Raw genomic sequence first — 17725 nt, forward strand, 5'->3', positions numbered from 1 at the left:
TTATCAAGTACAATGCATTTTTCTTCAAGGAGTTAGCGACAAGACCCTTTTGGAGAGGGAACCACCACAGTGCAGGATGATTGCGTTGTGTTCCCCAAGAGAGTTTTAAAATGGATGTAATGAGAGCCATGGATAGAAATACCTGCTTCATAAGAACTGTTACACTGCATCCCCAGAATTGGTATACTATGTAAGTCCTTCCCCCAAACCAGAACTACTACATCAAATAGCAACCTCTCTACATGTAGGCGCAGGAGGAGCTCGGAACAAAGACCTAGTTAATATACTAGCGGTCGTGTGAGGGGAAAGGGGAGTACAGCTGGCACTGCTGCGTTTAGTGTCTGGAAATTAAAGAACATGCTACTCCACCACACAAGGGTGGAGTAAATCCTTGAGGTATCACTCAGCAGGGAATCTCTTGACTGTGACCAGAGACTCCCATGTGATAAAAGAGGTTAATAAGCTGAAATAGGGTTTGAACCTTCAGAGAGATACTGCTTATAACAGCTCTACCTGGAAAGGGATCAGCAGTTATTGTAAGTGTTATTTTCAAGTTTTGAAGAACCAATTACAAGAGAGACAAAATATTATATTGCTTTTTAAAGATGTTGTCCGACAGTGTCTCCTCTTAGGCCTGGTCTACACTAGGCGTTTATGTCGAATTTAGCGCCGTTACATCGAATTAACCCTGCACCCGTCCACACCACGAGGCTATTTAGTTCGACATAGAGGTCTCTTAAATTCGACTTCTGTACTCCTCCCCAACGAGGGGAGTAGCGCTAAATTCGACATGGCCATATCGAATTAGGCTTGGTGTGGATGGAAATCGACGCTAATAGCTCTGGGAGCTATCCCACAGTGCACCACTCTGTTGACGCTCTGGACAGCAGTCCGAGCTCGGATGCTCTGACCAGCCACACAGGAAAAGCCCCGGGAAAATTTGAATTCCTTTTCCTGTCTGGGCAGTTTGCATCTCATTTCCTGTTTGGACATCGTGGCGAGCTCAACAGCACTGGCAACGATGCAGAGCTCTCCAGCAGAGATGGCCGTGCAATCCCAGAATAGAAAGAGGGCCCCAGCATGGACTGATCGGGAAGTCTTGGATCTGATCGCTGTGTGGGGCGATGAGTCCGTGCTTTCCGAGCTGCGCTCCAAAAGACGGAATGCAAAGATCTACGAGAAGATCTCTAAAGCCATGGCAGAGAGAGGATACAGCCGGGATGCAACGCAGTGCCGCGTGAAAATCAAGGAGCTGAGACAAGGCTACCAGAAGACCAAAGAGGCAAACGGACGATCCGGATCCCAGCCCCACACATCCCGTTTCTACGAGGCACTGCATTCCATCCTAGGTGCGGCCGCCACCACTACCCCACCACTGACCGTGGACTCTGAGGATGGGATATTGTCCACGGCCGGTTCCTCGGACATGTTAGCGGACGGGGAAGATGAGGAAGGAGATGAGGAGGACGAGGCAGTCGACAGCGCTTACCAAGCTGATTTCCCCGACAGCCAGGAGCTCTTCATCACCCTTACAGAGATCCCCTACCAACCGTCCCCAGCATTTAACCCGGACACAGATTCAGGGGAAGGATCAAGCAGTAAGTGTTTTAAACATCGAAACATTTATTTTTAACAGAACTGGAATATTAACGATAAGAACAATGTGTTTTTCATGATTTGTGTGCCCTAGGCGATTAACGTTTCAGTCCCAACTATTTAAAAAAAAACTAACAATGTCCGGTTGTGCATGATTCTGCTGCCCAAGCCGCTCCACTCTTTAGTCCCTGCCAGTGCAGCTATATTAAAATGCGGTCTATATGACCGGGGATAGAGCTGAAATCCTCCAGGGACATCTCGACGAAGCTCTCCTGGAGGTAATTTGAAAGCCTGTTCATCAGGTTCCTGGGGAGAGCGGCCTTATTGGGTCCTCCGAAGTAGGAGACGTTTCCGCGCCAGGAGATCCTCAAGTACTCCGGGATCATAGCCTTGCACAGCATGGCGGCATACGGCCCTGGTCTTTGCAGGCTTTCCCGAAGCATCCTTTCTTTATCGCTGTCCGAGATCCTCATGATAGTGATGTCGCTCATGATGACCTGCTTTGAATTAGGTAGGGGACTGTTAGTATTGGGACTGCTTGCCCGTTCCTTTACAGAACTGTAACCGCCGGTTTACAGCCACGCGGTGGAGGCGGGAGAGGGGCAGCATACAGGGATCTTTCCCTGGGACATCCGCGAGGGGGTGGGACAGGGGCAGAGTTCATGCTTGGCCGATTGCTGGCAGCAGAGACTGGCATTGCTTTCAATGTGAAAGGAGGCCAGTGCTACTCTTAAAGTTTTAAGCAGCCACAAGTCTACGGCTTACCATGTCTGCCTGCTACAGAAATTCCGGTGTCCTGCCCCGCTTCCCAGATCGGCAGTGCAAGACCCCAGGCACTGAAGGCGAGGTCCGAAAATTCGACCTTGTCCTGAGTGCGCATGTGATAGGTGCAGTGCATGGTCTTGTTCACAGAGAAAGACTATGTTCTTTGTTCACAACTACATTTATCTTTCGGAGGAATTCACTACCTTTTTCTCATTCCCACAGCCACATCTGCGACTGTCTCCCAACCCAGCCTGGCATCACACTCCCAGAGGCTAGCGCACATTAGGCGGAGGAAGAAGAAGACGCGAGAGGACATGTTCTCAGAACTAATGGGCTGCTCCTGAGCCCAGGCAGCACAGCAGAACCAGTGGAGGGAGAATTTGTCCCAAATGCACCGGACACACATGGAACCTGAGGAGAGGTGGCGGCAGGAAGACCAGCAATGCTGCTTGGACTTATGAGGGAGCAAACGGACACGCTCCGGCGCCTTGTTGATGTTCTGCAGGAACGGAGGCAGGAGGACAGAGCCCCGCTGCAGTCTATCAGTAACCGCACTCCCCCGCCACCAAGTCCCATACCCCCCTCGCCCAAAGTCCAAAGAAGGAGGGGCGGCAGAGTCCGTGAAAACTCTCACTCGACCCCTGCAGACTGCTCAAGCACCAGAAGGCTGTCATTCCCCAAAATTTGAAAAGTCCTTTCCTTCCCGCCTCACCCAAGCCCCCGTCCAAGTTTCACCCCCCAGTTTCATGTGTGGTTGTTAATAAAAAATACGTTTCTGTTCATTACTGTTTCCATCATGTTCTTTTGGAGGAGAGTCTGTCTGAAGGGGGGGAAGGGGCTTGGTAATTGGACAGGACAGTCACCTTTAGCAGGGTACAGAGGCGTGGGCATGTCCAGCAGCAGGGCACATACACAGTGCAGTGAGTAGTTACCCTGGTCAGTCTGGGAGGTGGTTTTCATGTTCTGTGGGGTGTGGGGGGTTGCTCTGTGACTTTGTGGCGGGGGAGGGCAGTTACAGATCTTATGCAGCGGTCCTTTTCCTGGATCACAGAGCCACGCAGCAGGGGATCTGTAACCCTCCTCCCCCTGCCATAAAGTCACATAGGCCCCACATACACGCAGTCCCGCTCAGGAGGGCTGGCAGGCTCCGTTGAAACAACCAGTCCACCACTGCGAATCCTGTCATTCCTGGAGTTTAGAAGCATCATTTGCATCAGTACACTACACCCGCTCCCCACCACAGTCTGCGTCCCAGGTTTAAAACATTCCCGCGAAAACAGTAATAAAGACAACGGTGTTCATTAAGAAAATAAAACTGATTTTATTTTTTTGGAAGGGGGTGAAGGGGGTATGTAACTGGAGAGGATAGTCAATAGTAACTGGGTAAAGAAACGGGGGCAGGTTCAGCTTCCCTGTACACAAACTGAAAAGTCACTGGTAACCGTGCTCACTGTGGAACCTAGCTTTCAAAGCCTCCCGGATGCACAGGGCATCCCGCTGGGCTCTTCTAATCGCCCGGCTGTCTGGCTGGGCGTAATCAGAAGCCAGGCTATTTGCCTCAACCTCCCACCCCGCCATAAAGGTCTCCCCCTTGCTCTCACAGAGATTGTGGAGCACACAGCAAGCTGCTATAACAATGGGGATATTGGTTTCGCTGAGATCACAGCGAGTCAGTAAGCTTCTCCATCTCCCCTTGAGACGGCCAAAAGCACACTCCACCACCATTCTGCACTTGCTCAGCCGGTAGTTGAACAGTTCTTTTTCAGTGTCCAGGGCGCCAGTATAGGGCTTCATGAGCCAGGGCATTAGCGGGTAGGCTGGGTCCCCAAGTATCACTGTAGGCATCTCCACATCCCCAAGAGTTATTTTGTGGTCCGGGAAGTAAATACCTTCCTGCAGCCGTCTAAACAGACCAGAGTTCCTGAAGACGCGAGCGTCATGAACCTTGCCCGGCCATCCAACGTTGATGTTGGTAAAACGTCCCCTGTGGTCCACCAGTGCTTGCAGCACCATTGAAAAGTAGCCCTTTCGGTTGATGTACTGGCTGGCCTGGTGCTCCGGTCCCAGGATAAGGATGTGAGTTCCATCTATAGCCCCACCGCAGTTTGGGAATCCCATCGCAGCGAAGCCATCTATGATGACCTCCGCGTTTCCCAGGGTCACTACCTTTGAGAGCAGTACCTTGACGATTGCGTTGGCTACTTGCATCACAACAACCCCCACGGTAGATTTGCCCACGCCAAATTGGTTCGCGACTGACCGGTAGCTGTCTGGCATTGCAAGCTTCCAGAGGGCTATGGCCACTCGCTTCTGGACAGTCAGGGCTGCTCGCATCCGGGTGTCATTGCGCTTCAGGGCAGGGGACAGCAACTCACAAAGTTCAAGGAAAGTCCCCTTCTGCATGCGAAAGTTTCGCAGCCACTGGGATTCGTCCCAGACCTGCAGCACTATGCGGTCCCACCAGTCCGTGCTTGTTTCCCGTGCCCAGAATCGCCGTTCCACAACATCCACATGACCCATTGTCACCGTGATGTCCTCGGTGCTGGGTCCCGTGCTTTCTGACAGGCCTGTGCTACTCTCAGACTTCAGGCCCTCACCGCGGTGCCGTAGCCTCCTCGCCTGGTTTATCTGCATCTGCCTCTGGTAAAGGTGGATGATAAGCTGCGAGGCGTTGACAACGGCCACAACTGCAGCGATGGTCGCAGCGGGATCCATGCTCGCAGTGCTGTGGCGTCCGCACTGTCACTAACCAGAAAAGTGCGCGAACTGATTTCCCGCTGGCGCTTTCAGGGAGGGAGGGAGGGCGGTAGTGATGGACGGATGACGACAATTACCCAAAAGCACCCTCAACACATTTTTTTTACCCAGAAGACATTGGCGGCTCGACCCAGAATTCCAATGGGCAGCGGGGACTGCGGGAACTGTGGGATAGCTGCCCACGGTGCACCGCTTCCAATGTCGACACTTTCCCCGTTAGTGTGGACTCACAAAGTCGAATTACTGTCCTTAGTGTGGACACACACGTTCGAATTTGCAATATCGATTCCACATATTCGATTTAAGTGAAATCGAAATACCCTCGTAGTGTAGACATACCCTTAGTGTTCCACTGCTCCTGTTTAGATCAAGTATCAGAGGGGTAGCCGTGTTAGTCTGAATCTGTAAAAAGCAACAGAGGGTCCTGTGGCACCTTTAAGACTAACAGAAGTATTGGAGCATAAGCTTTCGTGGGTGAATGCCCACTTCATCAGACGCAAGTAATGGAAATTTCCAGAGGCAGGTATAAACCAGTATGGAGATAACGAGGTTAGTTCAATCAGGGAGGGTGAGGTGCTCTGCTAGCAGTTGAGGTGTGAACACCAAGAGAGGAGAAACTGCTTCTGTAGTTGGATAGCCATTCACAGTCTTTGTTTAATCCTGATCTGATGGTGTCAAATTTGCAAATGAACTGGAGCTCAGCAGTTTCTCTTTGGAGTCTGGTCCTGAAGTTTTTTTTGCTGTAAGATGGCTACCTTTACATCAGATCAGGATTAAACAAAGACTGTGAATGGCTATCCAACTACAGAAGCAGTTTCTCCTCCCTTGGTATTCACACCTCAACTGCTAGCAGAGCACCTCACCCTCCCTGATTGAACTAACCTCGTTATCTCCATACTGATTTATATCTGCCTCTGGAAATTTCCATTACTTGCGTCTGATGAAGTGGGCATTCACCCACGAAAGCTTATGCTCCAATACTTCTGTTAGTCTTAAAGGTGCCACAGGACCCTCTGTTGTTTAGATCAATAGTCACATGAAGAAAGCTAGCAGATACTCTGTACTGTCATAGGATCTGGAGAGGTTTGCTATTGTTATAGGCATGAGAACATTTCAAAAGCCAGTTTTTTTTTAAATAGTAGGGTTATTTTTAACTTTATTTTCTATTTTGTTTTTTTTTCTTAGGTGGATGAAATTTACCACGACGAGTCCTTGGGGGTTCACATTAACATTGTCCTGGTCAGAATGATCATGGTGGGCTACAGACAGGTAAATACAGGGCTGGAGTGAGCAGAAGATGCTATCTAGGGGAAGGGGACAGTCACAATATACAGCATGCTTCGGCTGAGGAATGCAATAAGCTTCCAGACTGGGTTATGTCTATTAAAACAACACCTTCAGCTAACTTCCCCGTTTGCACCCCCTGCTTTCAGATTGGTGTGTATGTCTGGGGAGATGACTCAGGATTCAGTCTAGTTATATATTAGTGTTTGCATTAAGAGATCCTCTTCCTCACAGCCAAGCTTCTCCTTGAGCTAATCCTCAGTGCAGATGTATGTGGTATCAAAATCTGTTACATAGAAATGATTGGGATCTCACAGGGTCAGCAATCAGCATTGTAACTTCAGCACAGGACCTGCTAGAATGGAAAAACAAAGGAGCAAATGCTTTACTTTAAATGCAGATACAATTATTGTTGTTAAAAATAATGTATGCAGTTCAGTGTGGTAAATTTGCACAGGGCTTTACAAACAGTAAGGCAAGTTCCCTGCTCTGAAGAGCTATTTTTGATCTTTTGCTTAAGTGTGAAAGGCAAATAGATTTCTGTTCAAATATGAAATATTAGTTCCATTCCCTCTGTAAGCAGCTGTCACATGCTGTGGCTTTGCCAGACTGAAACAAAACGATCTTGAATCTCTCTGTTTCACGTGAGACTTGCTGAAATTCCTAGACTCCAAAGATTTTCCTTCTATAGAAGGCAGACATGAGGACATCTCTGCCTTACAGTACCCCTGTGTTTTTGATTGAGAACTCTTATCCTTCCCCCACTGCTGCTGCTGACTACAGCTCTGAGCTGGCTTGGGAAGGGGTAGGGCAGGAGGGTTAATCTCTCAGTAATTAACATCTTATTTGGTTAACTGAGGTTAATTTTTGGTTGCAGGGATTTTCTGTCACACCACAGTGCAGAGAAGAAGCTTTCTGGACTGGTTCTGTGGCGTTTGGTTTTTGTTTTGCTATAGCTGCACTCATTTTGAGCTCTTCACCAAGACAAAGAGCAATGTGGAGGGTGCGTGTAGTACGAAGTAAGAGTCAAGGCACAATACTCCCCTGTCGCCCTTCAAAAGGGAATTAAGTGCACAGCAACAGTCTGGGTAGTGTCTGCTAGCAGTAATAATTAGCACTTACATAAGCCCCAATTCAGGAAAATGTTGCTACTCAGGACAGGACTTACGCACATGCTCAAGTCCCATTGAATTCCAGTGAAGCAAATGTTTAAGTACTATGGTGAATATGGATACACACTTAATTAAATGCTTTCCCAAATTGGGGCCTTCATGATTCACCTCTTCAAAGCAGAGGACAAGTGTTAACTAATCCTCACAACAGTCCATCAGGTAACTATTTTAATTCCTATTTTACAAATGGAGAAACCAGAGCACAGAAAGGTTAGGTGAACTGCCGTAGGGGACAGAGTGAATCAGTGTCAGGGCCAGGATTGGAGTCAGGCTTAGTTTGCTGCTCCGTCCACTGGACAACATTGCCTCTCAGTGAGTCTCATGTGTTCAAATCCTGATTTTGTCACTTACTTGCTGTGTGAGCTTAGACCACTCTGTGCCTATTTCCCTATCTGTAAATAGAATATTTAAATCACAGGGCTGGTCAGCTGATGTGGAACACTGAGATCCTCTCATTAAATGTGCTATAATGTTCAGCATAAGCCCAAAGTGTTGTGATGATGCTAACAAAATGGCATACAAAGCTTTCTCTGAGGTCTTGAACACCCTTAACACCTTTAAGGAGTCAAAGGGTATGTCTGCCCTACCAGCATAGCTGTGCTGCCATAGCCCTGTAATGTAGATGCAGCCTACACCGATGGAAGGGTTTCTCTGTCTGGTTACTGCTGAACTGAAGCAAATAGCCATTTTATGAGCTGCTGCAGATACAGAACACCAGCATTTCCTGGAAAATATCTGATTACAAGAGAAATATTCCTGGTGAGCAGAAACTGCATGTATCCTGAAGGTGGTGATCATGGTTTCCCAGGTACATGAGGAAAAGATTTGAGGCAGCCCACATTGGGGCAAGCATCTCCAGGCAGGTGACAACAGAACATCATTTCATCTGAGGAAGGAGATAGGGTTTCTGGCCTCTCAGCTAAGGTGTTAATGCCGGCATCTAATTGATGATGATATACTGAAGATGCAAAGGAGGCAAAAGCAGAAGGTCTAAACATTGAGATGTGAACTAGAAGCCACAGGTTGCAATCCTGACAGGACCAACTCAGCCCTTCATCCTTCTACAGTACATTGAGTTCCATGCAGTTTACTATGTATGGGTTATCTGAACAATCAAGATCCTCTCTGCTGTGCTTGAAGATCTTACCTAGGTTTTCATAAGATTAGGCACTTACTTTGGGATCTTTGTCCAGCATTAGCCCTCCCCATACTGCTATTCCGTTTATTGTGTGCCAGACATCCTCCATTTCTGGGGGTGCTGCATGTTTGTAATTTCTGGAGGAGGAGGGGCCAAGGAAGGATGTATTTTGCCCCAAATATATTCTGTTATTTTTTTTTGTCTCCTTCCTCTGAAGCATCAGAGACGGCTGTGGCTGGAGATGGGACACTGGGAGGAGTGGGCCAGGACTCTAAGGTGGCACAAAGCATTTTCTCTCTCTGCTTGGTTGGCTGGTTCTTGCTCACATGCTCAGGGTCTAACTGATCGCCGTACATGGAGTCGGGAAGGAGTGTTCCCCCAGATCAGATTGGCAGTGACCTGGGATTGTTTCCCCTTCTTCTGCAGTGTGGGATGCAGGTCACTTGCCAGGATCAACTGGGTATATCTCAATCAGTTCCCTGCCATCGGAGGGGCCTTGGGCACCGGTGCACCTTGGCCCCTCCTGTTCTCTCTCTGTGATACACAAGAGCTTAGTCTCCTGAGGGTTGTGATACATCTGTCTGATTTTGGCTGTTGGGTTTACTGTGCGGGGCTGGGTGGTGTTTAGTGGCCTCTGACATACAGGAGGTCAGACTAGATGATCTGGTGGTCCTCGCTGGCTTTAAGCTATGATTCTATGAAATTTAAAATATTATGTTTTCATTGTTAATGTCGTGGAAACTCTATCTGGGGATCTTCTGTACCCTGTACCTCAAAACTTGGGACAGGTTCATTGTCACCCAGTAATGCCCCCTCCTTTCTTTTCACCCCCCAGTCAGTCAGCCTAATAGAGCGGGGGAACCCATCTCGGAGCTTGGAGCAGGTCTGCCGCTGGGCCCATTCTCAGCAGCGCTCAGACCCAGACCATGCTGAATACCATGACCATGCCGTATTCCTCACCAGGCAAGATTTTGGTCCAGCAGGTATGCAAGGTACTGTATTCATCTCGATCATGTATGTACAGTTTGCTGGGCTTGGGGGAAAGCCAGCAATTGGAAGGGATTTCCTGCTGACACAGTCTGTGTGCCTACAGGCTGAGGTCCACAAAGGTCTTGGAAAAAGTTATAAAGATTAGAACTTAATAAAAGGAATGGAGAAAAGACAAAATTGAATCCCATGGGGGTCTTCTTATCTTGACCTTTCCTTATGGTTCCTTACATTCTGTTAGGTTTTTTTACTACCATTGTACATTGAGTAGATGTTTTCAGAGAACTATCCACAACGACTCCAAAATAAATTAGCTGTTGCCACTCAAGAAAGATAGACCTCATCATTTTGTATGTATAGTTGGGATTATGTTTTTGAATGTTCATTACTTTACATGTATCAACATTGAATTTCATCTGCCATTTTCTTGACCAGTCACCCAGTTTTGTGAGTTCCCTTTGTAACTTTTTGCAGTGTGCTTTGACTTAACTATCTTGAGTAATTTTGTATCAACTGCAAACTTTGCCATGCCACTGTTTACTCCTTTTTCCAGATAATTTATGAATATATTGAACAGCACCGGTCCCAGTACTGATCCTTGAGGGACCCCGCTATTTATCTTTCTCCATTCTGAAAACTGACCATTTATTCCTACCCTTTGTTTCCTGTCTTTTAACCAATTACTGATCTATGAGTTGAAATCCTCCATTATTACTGAGTTTTCTGTTTTTATAGCCTCTTTTAATCTCCTTGAGCATTTCACAGTCACCATCACCATCCTGGGCAGGAGGTTGGTACAGTAACTCCTCACTTAAAGTCGTCCCGGTTAACGTTATGTCAATTAGGGAACATGCTCATTTAAACTTGTGCAATGCTCCCTTCTAACGTCATTTGGCAGCTGCCTGCTTTGTCCACTGCTTGCAGGAAGAGCAGCCCGTTGCAGCTAGCTGGTGGGGGCTTGGAACCAGGGTGGACCGGCAGCCCCCCTATCAGCTCCCCCTATCAGCTCCCCGCTCCCCTAAATTCCCTGTGCTGCAGCTGCCCAGCAGGCTATCAATTGCCGGCAGTTCAGCTGTCCCTCCCCCCACTGCCATGTGCTGCTCCTGCCCTCTGCCTGGGAGCTGCTCCCAGAGACTCCTGCTTGCTGTGCGGGGGGGAAGGGGAGGCTAATGTCAGGGTGTCCCCCTCCCCCCTGCTCCTGCACCCCGCTTACCTCTTCTCCATATAGAGCAGGGTGGGGACACGGACGGAGAGAGACGTAGAGAGCTTGGGGCAGCAGCTGCTGTCTCAACTTCCTGATCCACTTAAAAAGACAAGGCACTTAAGAGTGGGTCAGCTTACTTAAAGGGGCAGTGTGCATCTCTCTCTCTCTCTCTCCCACACACAAGGTGTGTGTCTGTCTCTGTCTGCTATGCTGTCTTCCCTCCCTCCTGTTCCTGCTGCCTTGTGTGAGAGGCTACAATAACAACAACATGTTAACCCTTGAGGGCTCAGCCAAGTGCTAGTTCATCATTTAGCAGCAAGGCATTCCCTGGGAAATATCCCTCCCTCTTCCACCCTCTAACTTCACCTCCTCAACCAAGCTTCACAATCATCATAGCTGTGAACAGTATTAAATTGTTTGTTTAAAACGTATACTGTGTGTATATCTATATAATATATAGTTATTTTTTGTCTGGTGAAAAAAATTTCCCTGGAACCTAACCCCCCCCCCCCATTTACATTAATTCTTATGAGGAAATTGGATGCGTTTAACATCGTTTCGCTTAAAGTCGCATTTTTCAGGAACATAACTACAACGTTAAGCGAGGAGTTACTGTAGTATATTCCTACTCCTATACTCTTATTATTCAAGCATGGAATTTCAATCCATAGAGATTCTATAGGACAGTTTGATTCATTTAAGATTTTTACTATATTTGACTCTATGCTTTCTTTCACAAAAAGTGTCACTCCTCCACCAGCATGACCTACTCTGTCATTCCTGTATATTTTTTACCCTGATATTACTGTGTCTCATTGATTATTATGGTCCCACCAAGTTTCCGTGATGCCTATTATATCAATATCCTCATTTAATACCAGGCACTGAAGTTCACCCATCTTAGACTCCTAGCATTTGTATACAAGCAGTTATAAAATTTGTCAATATTTAGTTGTCCGCCATCATGTGATGTAATTGAATGGTACTTTTTTTTTTTCATTTGACTGTTTCTCTTCAGCTCCTACCTCCTATTTTATCAACTTCTATTCTCTCTTCTTTACTAGAATATAGAGAATCCCTGTTAATAGATCCTCCCCTAAGGGATGTCCCTGTCCAAACCATGTGCTCCTCCTCATCTGTCAGCTTTCCCCAACCCTAGTTTAAAAACTGCTGTACAACGTTTTTAACATGCCAGCAATCTGGTTCCATTTCGGTTTAGGTAGAGTCAATCCTTCCTGTAAAGACTCTGTTTTTCCCAAAAGGTCCTTCAGTTCCTAATAAACTGAAACCTATCCTTCCCTACACCGCCATTTCATCTATGCATTGAGACCCTGCAATTCTGCCTGTTTAACTGGCCTGCGCATGGAACTGGAAGCATTTCAGAGAAAGCTGCTATGGAGGTCCTGGATTTTAATCTCTCACCTAGCAGCCTAAATTTGCCCTCCAGGACCTCTCTCCTACCTTTCCCTATGTCATCAGTACCTACATGTACCAAAACCACCAGCTCCTCCCCAGCACTGCACATAAATCTTGCTATGTGTCTCGAGAGAGCTGAAACCTTCACACTGGGCTGTCAGTTCATCATGTAGCTCTCCCCATCATCACAAACCCAACAATGTCTATGTTGGACGTTAGACACTTACATATCAATAATGTTCCAGGTACTGCAAAAAAACAAAACAAAAACCCAACAATGTAAAGAAAGCATAAAACTTCAGCTTTGCTCATTGTGCCCAGTGGGAGGACCTCTGCACACAAAATATTTTAAAATCTGATTTTAAAAGGGCCAGTTGCTTGGTCACCATAGAACTGAGAATGGGAACATGAACCCATAAAAGCCTTCTACACTTGCAATTCCGATGCTCCTGTTGGCCCTCTGACCTTAGAGGCTGAGATTATACTGTGCATAGGAACTCAGAAGCTCAGATATCAGTGAATTTGATGAAGTGCCTTCTGGCATTTCGTTTTCATTTTGAAAAATGAATGTCTGTGGCCGGGCTTCTGTGGCCATATGAGGGTTAATTCCTCTCTCTGTCTTAGCATGTTCCATTTTTTTTAATACCATCATCTTCACATGACTACTTCCAGACTGTGGTGACAATGTCTGAGATTTTTGATGACGATAATGAAACACACCAGTAACTGGAACATTGCATAAAAACACATTCATTTTTGGCTTGAGTCATTCTTGTATGTGTGGGAAGGATGAGGGACAGGGAAAAAATCTTGAGCTATCCTCTTTTAGCTCTTCCAAGAATCAGTCTTTAGCTGATAACAAGTCCACCCTTGCTCTTCATCCACATAAAAGACTGCAGAACCCGCAAGCCCATAGAACTCTGTTCCAAAGCAGAGTGCTTTAGTCTAGTACATAGTTCAAACTAACAAACAATAGGATCTGTGTGCTTAACTGACAGACTTCACATTGGAATAGCTCCTCTTAATTTCCTAGGACCAGTGAATTCAAAGATTAATTGCAGTAGACATCCATAGATCATTCAGTTCTTCACATAGTATTTTTGAGTGAGCAGATGGATGCCAGAATACAGCTTAGAGAATGCAGCAGCATGGCTGGCTCAAATTGCAGGGAACAGCACTGAACCATTGACCTCAGAGTCTAGAACCATCGCATGGGGAAGTCCAACCCAATAAAACAAATTACAAGTATCTGAATTAGCTTAAATATATGGACTATATGGCCATCCAATATCTTGACAGACGAAAGGAAATATGGCTCAGTCAGTCAGTCAGTCAGTCAATGGTGCTTAACAGTAGTGTGGGAGAAGAGCCCATTGCGTGAGCGGCAGACCTTCCCACAGTGGCTACAGATCCATTCGCTGGTTGGAGCACACTCTGCTTCCTGGCATGCCTGCAGGCTTCAGGCTGGGGTCTCTTATGGCTCTCCATGATGACTGCACCAGCCATGACCTGGCTTCTCCAGACTGAGCAGGAGACCGGGTTCTCCCAGTTGTCAGTGGGAATGCTGAATTTCTTGAGGCCTTGCTTGACCTTGTCGCTATATCAAAGTTTTGACCTTCCTCTGCATTGCGAATAGTTCTTGAGTTGGCCATAGAGCACAGATTTTGGCAGATGATCTTGAGGCATACATTCCTCGTGTCCCAGCCGGCGAAGTCTGTGAGTGTCCAGTGTAGTCTGCATAGACTGTAGGCCAGTTCTCTCAAGGATCTTGTTGTTAGTGATCCGTTGGTCCCAAGTGACTCCAAGGATTTTTCGGAGACAGCAAAGGTGGAAGCTGTTCAGTCTCTGCTCCTCTTCGGAGTATGTGACCCAGTTTTCACAGCCGTAAAGGAAGGTACTGAGGACACAACCCTGATAAACAGACAAGTTGTTCTTGCCTGTCTGTCAGGATGGTTATCATCTTTCGCTTTCAGGTTTGCAGTCTTTTTACAAGTTGAACCAAGTGCCTCTTTGATTCCATCATAGGTACCACAAAGGTCCCCTCTTTCTAAGCAGGTCTGAATCTTTTTGCACAGGTCTTGCTAATACTTCTGGGCACATTCTCTGGTGACTTTCTGGACCGCAGTCTTAGCCTCTTTAAACATAAGAGTTCTGGACCTAGTTGGTAGTTGAAGTAAAGTTAAGTGATCTTGCTTCTTCTTTTCTATGAGTGGGAGCAGCAGATGTTCAGACCCTGTGAACCAGTCAGGGTGTTTTTCCTTTGTTATTCCAAAGACATCCTTGGCAGTAGCTACTGTCTTATTCTTGAAATTGTCCCACAAGGTGTCAGAATCAGGGGAATCAAGTTGATCATTTTCAGAAACACACTCAAGCGCACATTGAAACTGAAGAAAAAAAGGAATGTTTAAACTGAAACAAAATAAGATTCCCTCCCTCCCTCTGTAGCAGGTACACACTGAAGCCATTATAGTTAAGGTTGAAACTGTGTCCATTATAGCATCCTGTTTTCCTATGTCCATAATTTTCCAAAACATTAATCTATTGGTTTGAAATTTTCCGTGCCTGGTCTTTGTCTGAACATAGGAATTATACTACTGGATTAGACTAATAGTTCATCTAAGCTGGTAGCTTCCTCTGACAGTGACCAGCACCAGATGTGCCACAGGAAGGAGTAAACCCTCAATAATGGGAAATAATTTGATAACAGGCAGTTGGAGGAAGTTTCTTGCTAAATCCAGTTAGTGGTTAGCATGTGTCTGGAAACAGGATCATTTACGTTACTGAATATTTTGTAATGCTAGCTGATATAACTTAGGACATTTTTATTATCCATATAAATATCTCATCATATCTTGCATCCTACTGTGCTTTTTGCCGCAATAAAACCTTTTGCCAGTGAGGCTCACAGGCATTTTTTGAGTAATTTTTTTTTATCATTTTCAAATGGATTGTCCTTTTAATTCATTGGGTAGCCTCCTTCATTGGTGGTCTTCTGCTTTGAGAGAGTAAATGGACCTTCCTTTCAGTAAATGGACCTTCCATTCAGTATTGAACTCTAAACAAAATCTGTTCAATCTCTCCTCATATAGAAAAACTTTCCATGGGTCTAATCATTTTTGTTGTCCCTCTTGGGACCATTTCTATATATTTATTTAAAAGGTTTGGCCAGAACTGAACCCAGTATTTAAGGTGTGGCCCATACAATGGGATTCTTATACTTTCAACATTACTCTGTCTTTTTCTTGATTCAGCCTGTCACATCTTGCTTGCCATTTTGACCACCACCTCACCTAGAGCAGATGATTTCGTTAAGCTCTCAAAAATTGTGCATTGGTCTTTTTCTGAAGATAATATTTTTTGGTCTGAAAGTTTGAGTAAAAGTTTGAGTTTGAATAAAGTCCCTTTAGCCATTTGAGTTTGGAGAGGGTGAACACACATTTCCCATGTTAAAAAAATCTCACCATACTTCTTCAAAGAGAAGGCTACATTGTTAAGAACTTGACTTGGGTGGGTTGGTTTGAAAAAAAAAAGAAAAATGGTATTTTAAGATACTTATGATCCTTTGAAAATTCCAGAGTAAGCAGGCTCTATAGAAAATATACATTCTGTTTCTAAGGACAATTGGCTGAATGTCAGAAAAAATATTCAAACAAATTATTCACTTAAAATTGCTGGGTTTTTTAGCAAACAATTTAATTGATGAGTAGTATTACAGCGGTTATTGAGCTGGTTGAATATAATTAAAAATTATTTGTTGAAAACCGACAAAATTGCCAAATAACATATTCACCAAATAGTACTCAATCCAGTCTCTCAATAAACATACATAACATGGCACATACTCTGTGTGCACATGCATCTCAGAAGGTGCACACTATTAAGCCAGAGTCAGAGGTAGCTACCAGAATTGGCCATAGGGTTTCTTCTGCAATTGCACCCTGAGGGCACTTAAATAAGAGTGATTGAAAGTCAGGAGTAATCATTTGATAGACTGGTGCCTATTTGTATCATTATTGAATTCTCCTTCTTAAGGAATGATTGGAAATCAGCTGTTTGGGAGACTGCTGCATATTTGCCAGCTATATGCCCCCCTTGTTGTCCTCCTGAAGTGTATTTGTGTTGTTTATACCAGTCAAAGCCCCAATAGATCCTGTCCTGCTCCCCATCTTCCACTATCTGATTTCTCTTTAATGGCCTTGGGATTGTATTGCAGTAATTCTAGTGTGCCCAGCAGTGTGGCCATAAGTGGCTGTATCTGACCCAGAACAGCCCAATAAGACAGCATGGTCTCTTGTCGTTCCTCCCTCCTCTCCTCTTCCCTAGTCTCTTCTGGGCTCCATGTGGCTCAGTCTTTGAGCTGCCACCTTCAGACTATTTCAGGGAGGCTTCTTTTTTCCCTGTCCCAAATCCCTGTTTAACAACGGTGGCTGCTAGGCTACCAACCATGGAGCACCTAAAGGTGTATTACACCCTTGGCCCTCGCCCCAAATATGTAGCTTCTATGACTCTCTCAACCTGCATTTCCAGAAGATCCCTGGAAGGGCCCTGCTTATTTACCTCCTTGAAATCCCTATTTACAAAAATGACTCTCATGGCCGGAACCCCAATCCATTGTCTCTGTAGGAGCTGAGAAGTCATGTCTTGTCCAGTTCCGTGTTTGCCCAGTTAACTACCTTACTTGTAACGGACCATTACTATGGGAATACTGGAACATAGTTGCTGGTCTTGGAAACTCCTTGTAGCATGAGGTAAACAGGCAGACACCGAGCACAAGTGTAAAGAATTACACAACGATTTAATTGAACTCCATTTTTCTTAACAACTGCCTTTAACGCGGGCATTCAGTCCTATCAGGGTGGCCATGGAGTCAACTACTGATGTCTTCAGGACCTTCATTTGGGAGAAGTCTTCAGGAAACTGTTCACTTTTGCTTATTATTTTATCATCCTGGGCCAGCTGTACAAAGTGCTGATCCACTCATTCATTCAGTTTATGAATTAGATTCACTTCCACTCACATCCTTCTGCCTCCACCTTGTTCCGGAGTAATTAATATTAGTTATTCCACCACCACTGGGTTTCTGGGGAACAAATGGCCTGGAAGATACATAGTACAGAGAAGTCACTGCAGTCACAAGCTTCCTGGAAAAGCGGCAGCATAGTGTCAATCTTCAAAATAGGGATACCAGCCAGGGGAGGGAGTCAGTCAGGCTGAAACAGTCGTTAGAGCACAGCGCCTATAGGAGGTCTGCTGCCTGTAGGAGGAGATGGGGTTAAATTGAACAATGGTGCCATTCTACACATGCAGTCTGGTTAGTCAAGATGCATTACCATTATGGAATGGAAAATATTAGGAATGTTTGGGTATGTAAGTGTAATATTAGCCTGTTCTTGGCACTGGCAGCCA

General features: G+C 45.8%; 1 protein-coding gene across 1 annotated transcript in view; it reads left to right on the forward strand.

Moving 5' to 3' along the window:
- Nucleotides 1-17725, forward strand: part of ADAMTS14 (ADAM metallopeptidase with thrombospondin type 1 motif 14) — a 107144-nt gene that overhangs the window by 59829 nt on the left and 29590 nt on the right. Inside the window, exons 5-6 of the mRNA XM_065407718.1 lie at nucleotides 6304-6387; nucleotides 9548-9704. Coding sequence (XP_065263790.1) covers nucleotides 6304-6387; nucleotides 9548-9704 — 241 coding nt within the window. The remainder of the gene's footprint in view (nucleotides 1-6303; nucleotides 6388-9547; nucleotides 9705-17725) is intronic.

Source organism: Emys orbicularis, chromosome 7 (assembly GCF_028017835.1).
Source record: "Emys orbicularis isolate rEmyOrb1 chromosome 7, rEmyOrb1.hap1, whole genome shotgun sequence".
In the NCBI taxonomy this organism is placed as follows: domain Eukaryota; kingdom Metazoa; phylum Chordata; order Testudines; family Emydidae; genus Emys; species Emys orbicularis.